Source organism: Zeus faber, assembly GCF_960531495.2.
Source record: "Zeus faber genome assembly, chromosome: 17".
NCBI lineage: Eukaryota > Metazoa > Chordata > Actinopteri > Zeiformes > Zeidae > Zeus > Zeus faber.
In genome coordinates, this window is record NC_137204.1 from 6,357,762 (window position 1) to 6,365,856 (window position 8,095).

The window sequence follows — 8,095 nt, forward strand, 5'->3', positions numbered from 1 at the left end:
TATCCCACGTCCAAATACATTAATGAATTAATAAAAGTAGGTAATAATATAAATAATAATAATAATAATAATAATAATAATAGTACTCCTACTAATAATAGCAATAATAATTATAATAATAATAATAGTAACAATAATAATAAATATAGCTGCGTGCAGAAATACGTGGGGTCCAGATCAGTCGGACTTTCGTTAAAGTTCAATGGACGAGTGTGCTTTGGCTCTCTGTTCTGGTGAGTGCAGAAGTTCGTTTGTTCCGACCAGGTTACAGTGTAGTTCTATGATCGGGCGGTGTTTGCGGCTGTGGGTGGGTTTGCTACGCCATGGTTATCATTCTGAAGTAGGGCTGCGTGATTAGGCTGAAATGATAATCACCATTATTTTGGTCAACACTGTGATCATGGTTGTTTATCCAGATTATTAATCTATTTTGGGGATTTTTTTTTTTTTTTTTGCGCTTTGTAAATCAACAGAAAATGGCTTTCACAATAATACTGTATTTTATGAACCTATAAATAAATTAACAAAGGTAAGTGGTTGAACTTACTTCACTTGTTGAGGATATATAATTAAATAAATTGTGTCTAGTGCGCTTCACATTTTTGTTTTAATTGTAACAAGTCTTTGAGGCGTCTGCAAGGTAACCAAAAAACACAAAAAGAAGGAAAATAGTTCAAAACACATACACAATATATACATTTTCCTTGTATTATGTAATTGCTTATGGTTATTGTTACCTGTAATGATAATTCAGGAAGTTTGTCTACATTGACATATGTTGAATGTCTATAAATTCTGACAGTGATGTTATTGGGGTTTTATTTTGTAAATCTTACCCTGGTGAGTGTCAGTTGTCCTGAGAAGCATATATATATTAATGAAGTTTAATACGCTGAGCTTTGTTTAATCCAGTTGCCTTCTGCTAATACTCAAACTGAATTTTTTTTCAAACCTAATAAAGTTTAATTGTAAAAAAAATATATATAAGTCACCTTGTAACTTTGTATGGTTAAGAGTTTGTATCTTATATTGCTTTAGCTAAAGTCCAATAGTGACTAAAACACAAAATGTATGTCAATAGACCGCAGTGCTATCACGTGATCAGTGTACTAATCTTGGTGAGGTTGTGATTGTTGATCACAAACTCCATCCACAATACTGAACCGATCTGGGTGAAACTCGAATGACGCCATGTAGGAACTGCCTCGAATACACATGTTATTCAGATTGTCTGTGGGTTCGTCGGATCCATGACATCCCTAAAGTTCTGACGTCAGTCCCATCTGCACGTGCGGCATCTTGGTAAGGACCCAGTTGTTGACCAATCACTAGACTGCAATGCTATTATGTGACCTGTGCATGCTGTCATTTGCACATGAGCACGTTGCAGCGATGTTAGAAAAACATAGTTTTTTACTAAATTATTCCACAATAATGGAACTATTGGGATCAAACTTGGACAACGGCATGTCAGGACTGTCCTGAATACACATTTTATTCATCTTCTCAGTGAGTGATCCGGATCCAACTGCTGGCCTGGGAGCCAAATGTGGCTGCATGAGATGAAACAGAAAGCAACGAAGTGGGGGAATTTTTTTGATGCACTGATTCAAAATCAAAATGATAGATATGACGCCTATTATGCACATGTTATTTGGGAAAATATATTGATAAGTTGGTAAAGTTATAAAATGTTTTTGTGCATAGTTATAATAACGTGAGAAATACCTGATGGCTTAAAATTTAAAGCAACACATATATAACAACAAATAGGTATATATAACAAACATATAGCTATGCAGAAGCTGCATATAACAATATGAGAGAGTTATGTCCAAAAATACAGTTATAAGATTGAAAATGATGTTTTACACGTATGGCCATCATAAATCGCGATGATTTGTAGGAACCTTTGCAATAAGTTAAAACATGTGGCCCCAACACAGTTCAACACACCTGAATACAGAGGCCTACGGGATTTGTGTCGGAGGTGTGAAAACACGACAGGAGCCCACCGCACCCCTTTAAGAAGCGCTCCACTGACTCTGTTCGCTTATTCTAGGGAACGCGGAGCGCGTCGTTTGCGCCGCACGGTTCTGCCGCGGACGAGAGCGGACGCATCGAGACCGTGACCGTATCTGCGCACGGACGCTGTGGTTGCTTTTGCATTTTAATGATGGGGTCGTCTCGTCTTGGCTGTGTGGAATTGCACTAACACGAACGGATTGATGGTCATTTTTTTTTTCCCTCGGGCAGCGCGACGAGTGTCATGTGTGACAATAGACCAGGAAGCTTTATGTCCTGTGTTATACATACACATACATCTGGGCTCATGGAGATTTGGGATGGGTTAGTTGAATGGGTGGCCGCTCCAGCGGGGATGTGATATAGAACCAGGATCCAGTTCTCCATTGCATCCAGACGGAGTAGCTCATCATGCCCAGGGCTCTGCGGAGGTTGGTCCATTTGGTGGTGTTCTGCCCTCTGTCTAAGGGCTTGCAGGTATGGACAGAATTATTATTTCTCGTTTTTTATTTGAGAGATATTTACAGAGAAATTGAATGAATGTCAGCAGTGCCGATCGATGCATCACTTATCACCCACCTTGGTCAAACCTATAGGGATAACCTAACCTCATACCGTGTGACCGGCGTACATGATTGTCCCCCGTGCATTTTCTTGTTCTATTCAACAACACAGCTTATTGATATTGTTGTTTGCATCCCAGTCTATATAAAAATCAATCGGAAAGCTATATAGAGGCCTGTTCATTTAGGCCTGAATTTTTCATCTCCCCCATGCTGAAGAGTCGCCTCCCTGCAATAAAGGTGAAGTACCTGCTCCTGGCGTGGCTGGGCATCCTGGTCGCCAGCTGGGTCATCTACATGCAATATGCCTCCTATTCGGAGCTGTGCCGGGGACATGTCTGCCACATGGTCATTGTAAGTAGCTTCAAGGGCGATAAACACCCAAATTTAATAGAGTTTATATACCTGGAAATGACAGTCCATATATAGAATATTGCTTTGTATACTGCTGCTATATTGTAGTGTTGCGGTGCTCACCTATATGTCACGGTACATTATAGGGTCAAGTCATTTGTTAAGTTGGTGATGATGTACAACCTTTCACTCACTGCATTGGAATAAAATCTGCATTGAAGATGCAAGTAAGCATCAATAGATGGGATATTATAGATTTTAGGCCAAGTTACAGGCTACTCTCGGGTTAGGCACCAGTGCACCATACAGACGGAGGACTTTTTAAAGTCATAAGCCCATTTTTTTAAATCTGAAAGCTGTAACATAACAGCTAAGACATAAATAATCATTTTCTGTGCATTACCTTTTAGGCTGTGGGTCTCCTTTCCTCTGCTGGATACACTGTAGAAATTAGAAATACACCCTGTCCAGATTTAGTCCAAACCCTTGTCAGGCGACAGGAGAGTTGAAGGATAGTCTCTGAGATTTCCTGCTGTTAATGTGACACATTTCCTGCTTCCTGTCTCAGTGCGACCACTACAGAAGAGGAATCATCTCAGGCTCGTCTTGCAAGGCCTTGTGCGACCAGAGGACCTTATCTCTCCAGCACTGCATGTCTACCTCATCCACTCATCAGGTGATATGTAGTACACATCCTCCTCGAGAGAAATGGCAGACAAGTAACAGAAAAAAACTGAAAAGCAAAGAAAAAAGATCGAAAACTATTGTGCCCTTAAACTATTGTGCAGAATAATAATGATTGAAAATCATGTGCTGAGAAATGATCGTGATCCTTTGAGGTCCAAATTGATGACGCAAGTCGGCAAATTAGTATAATATTTACCTATTTTATTAAATGCATTCAGCTTATTTTTTTTGTATTGTGATTATTTGATAGTCTTCTATTAATGTAAAGCACTTCAAGTTGCATGTTGAATATGAAAGTAATAATAAAAGTAATAACAATGATAACAAAAACAATATATCAATAATAGATTAATAATTATATTTAATTCGATTTTTAATATTTTATATTTAAAAAAGAAATTAATGCATTTATATAATAATATTGATACATTATAGGAAGAAGGTTAGGGATGATATATGATAAAGCAATTTTATGTATTTGCTCAGTAGATTTAGACTTTTTGTCTGTAAAACAGGAAAAATTGGTTCTCATTGACATTGGTTAGTTCTACCTGAGAAGACACGTTCTAGCCATTGTCCCAAACCAGTGCCGCGTCTCATTTTCAAATTTTATTTCACATTTTTCTGACATCCCGTTTCTCGCAGGTATACAGCGGCCTCTGGAAGGAGAGGCCGGTGGTCATCAAATGCGGGACTGAAGAGCCGGCAAAGGGTGACGGGGCCCCGGATTCCGTGTTGCGGCAGGAGATGAGTTTGTTCGACAAACCCACCCGCGGAACCTCCATGGACGAGTTCCGAGAGATGCTGCACAGCTTCCTCAAGGTCCACCTGTTTGACATGTTCACACAATAATTTTGACATACAGGGAGCATTTCGACAATTCTTCCTGAGGGTTTAGAGTGGAGAGATTGGACTGTATCCTGAGAATTTTGGGGGAAGGTTAAAGCAACATGAGCTAATAAACCTTCTGAACCCTTCAATCTTGAGGATTGGAGGGTTAATTTGGAACATTTTCACGTGAGATTTAGAGAAGTGAAAGAAAGGACAAAGATAGGAGTTGAAACTTTGTACCAAATATAGCTGTATGTAAAGTAACTCAAACACAGGTTATTATAGAGTACTATCATGACTATCACCATTGAGTGGAAGGGGGATTTTTAATGGCAAACTAGAAACATGGAATAGATTAGCAGAAATTAAAAAAAAAAGTGAACGATATAAAAATGACTGTCTCCTTCCTTTAGTCCAACCTGGGTGATCAGCCGTCTCTGGCCAGTTTGGTGGAGCGGGTCATCGCCCTGGCCAACGTCAACCAGGACGGCAAAGTGTCCTTAGCCGAGGCCAAGTCTGTCTGGGCTCTGCTCCAGATCAACGAGTTCCTCCTCATGGTGGCGCTGCAGGAGAAGGAGCACACACCCAAGCTGCTGGGCTTCTGCGGGGACCTGTACGTGACCGAGCCTGTGGCCCACAGCTCTCTCTACAGGCTGGAGGTCCCCAGCTATCTGCAGGCTCTGGTCCCCGAGACCCTGAGCTCCGGCCTGAACCGCTGGCTGGCGCCGTCCTGGCCCCGCAGGGCGCGCATCAGCATCGGCCTGCTGGAGTTTGTGGAGGAGGTCTTTCACGGCTCCTACGGCAGCTTCCTCATGTGCGACACCAGTCCGCGCCACGTGGGCTACAATTCCAAATACGACTGCAAGATGGCTGACCTGCGCAGCGTGGCGTCGGAGGCGGTCGTCCGCGGGTTCTTGCGCGGCCGGCGCTGCGAGACCAACGCAGACTGCACGTATGGGCGGGACTGCACGGCCACGTGCGACCGCCTGGTGAAGCAGTGTAACACGGAGGTGGTGCAACCCAACCTTGCCAAGGTGTGCGCGCTCCTGCAGGACTTTCTGCTGTTCGGGGCCCCCTCTGACCTGCGGGGCGACCTGGAGAAGCAGCTGCGCACGTGCATGACGCTCAGTGGCTTGGCCAGCCAGATGGAGGTACACCACTCGCTGGTCCTCAACAACCTGAAGACGCTCCTGTGGAAGAAGATCTCCAACACACAGTATTCCTGAGAGACAGAAACTGGCCAGGGTTGTACTTTGAAATCTTCCAGACGTTGAATGATCGTCAAATGTGCTGTATGTATGACAGGGGTGTTTTTGCTGGTGGTACTTTGCAAAAGGTTTTCTGTGACTCATGTTGCGCTTTTATGCAGCAATGACTGTGAATTCAATTCAACTGTGAATTAACAGATGAATTAAACAAACAAGAGGGCTCGTAGCTCTATAAATATTCGTTTTTTTATTTTACAAAATGCTTTGTGTTGTGAGGCATATGATATGAATATACCACTTGTGAAATTAAGTCAACAATTTGGAAATTGTGAATTTGAAATAGGACTCCATCAAAAGGTCCGGCGTGGAAAAACGTACACTGGCTACACTACACTCAATTTTAGACAACAATTTAATCGGGGTTCCACTTCCAGGGTTTGGCTATTTGATTCATGCATTCAATCTATGAATCTACCAAAAATTTGGCTGCACTGAGAAGGTCCATACAAACAACACTTTCAAATTGCTCAAATGTTTGTGTAAATGTGAGAAGCATTGTTGGGTCCATTTTCATTTATATATATATATATATATATATATATATATATATATATATATAAATATTTAATATTTACTCATTCATGCCAATTTAATTCTCAAAATGCATATTATGATTCAATTGAAATGACATTTTCAGAAGTTTTGGAACTAGATTTAGGCTTGCTGCAATTCAACCTACCAGGTAAACTGCATCCCCCCCAACTTCCCTAATGTACCGTATGTACAGTACATGTTTACCATGTTTACCAAACATAGGAAATATATTGATTTACACAGCTGCTGTAGGGAGAATGAGAACATCTGAGGCCATTACAGGAAAAAAAAAAATACGCCATCAATGTATGACAATGGAGTGATGTTGGCAGAGATGTGAGTTTACCTTTACTGTGCTGATTTGTAAAAACTTGGATCAATTTTACATCCTGTACGGCATATCATATCTTACACTCAATGTTTAAGTAAAGCCAGATTTCCCTTGCTCCTACGGACCACGGTATTCAACTTATTTTTATCTGTTGGCAAATAACTTATCAAGTAAGTTAGTCAGCAGCCTTTAAAGTTCCTAGAGATTAGTTGTAAACTACTCCCATCATCCCAGCTACCAAATAAACCGTGAGTCTAGCCTTATGGACTGAACATTCCCCGAAGTGGAAATACGACATTCATGTCACTGCTCATCTAAGTCCTTTATCTAGAGGGCAAATCTGAAATGTTTTTTTACATTACTTGTCACATTACTTGTGATTATGCCATATTAATTTTACAAACACCATTCTAAATCAGTGGAGCAAGTCATTTATTTCCAGACCAAATGTCTAGAATATTTTCCCCTTTCATGACACTGTAGGAATCCAGTTTTCTGGATGTGAAGTTGCAGTTTAACATATTTGGGTCATAGTTAAAATAGCAGGCGGGTATAGGGAACCAATGTGGTTTCTCTAAATCAAAATATCTGGAAGCGATTGAATTACTTTAAACATGGGTGACACTTCTCTTTTCCTGTGTATGATGGAGTAATTCTGCATCTTGGAGGGGAAACAGAAAATTGAGTTATTTCTGCACGCCGAGCAGCTGCATTAAGGGAATGTTGTACCCAACTATGAAATAATTTTTATTTTATGAATGAATTTACACCTTTGTATACAGCTCGATTCTGCACACTTTAGGTGCAGATTGACATTGATGATTTATTTTATCCACCAGGAAAAATCGGAGTATTGAAACACCGTAAGTGCAGTTTACCATGTTCTGAAAGTGAGGAGGGGGGAGAGAGGGGGCGGAAGCTTTCGCCATCTCCGCTCGGAGCTATCGAGTATCCACTTGTGATCGGATCACACTTCCCTGCTCTATATGTGGGTCCTGCGATTACAATATAGCAATATATATAATATAATCTCAAAGAGTTAGATTTATTTTATTTCCTTATTTATTACTTGTGTGGAAACTGAAAAACTTAAACCTAACTCAGAATTGGAGCAGTTTGTCCCCCCCCTCCTCCAAAAAGCACGAGCAGTGCCTGTGTTTTTATTTTAAATATATTTATTAGTTTATTTCCAACATGCATGAAACAATATTTTTTTTAACACAACTGTGTTAAGGGACTGTCCTGTTGCAAAAAAAACTGCATCCCTGTTGCCATGGGACTTAATTTAATATTTTACTTGTAAATAATAAATCCTGCACTTAAGCCTAGTATGGTCTACACATTTACTTTTCACAATAGGTAGAGATAATGTCTTCAATTCACTTTGAGGGCATTGTTAATTGAAGAATTTCCATATCAATCATGAATGATGAGTACTGCGTGAGAAATGTGGAATAAAAAGGTGAGATTGTAGTTTTAAATAATAGACTATACACTAGACA

The 8,095-nt window shown here is 40.4% G+C and overlaps 1 protein-coding gene across 1 annotated transcript; it reads left to right on the forward strand.

Annotated features, from left to right (window-relative positions):
• Window positions 1-2,436: 2,436 nt before the first annotated feature.
• On the forward strand, window positions 2,437-5,686 carry dipk1b (divergent protein kinase domain 1B; the record flags this gene model as incomplete). Its single annotated transcript, XM_080017359.1, has 5 exons — window positions 2,437-2,502; window positions 2,808-2,942; window positions 3,511-3,618; window positions 4,275-4,451; window positions 4,874-5,686. 5 exons carry the CDS (start codon window positions 2,437-2,439, stop codon window positions 5,684-5,686), a joined length of 1,299 nt encoding a protein of 432 aa, XP_079873485.1.
• Window positions 5,687-8,095: the final 2,409 nt, after the last annotated feature.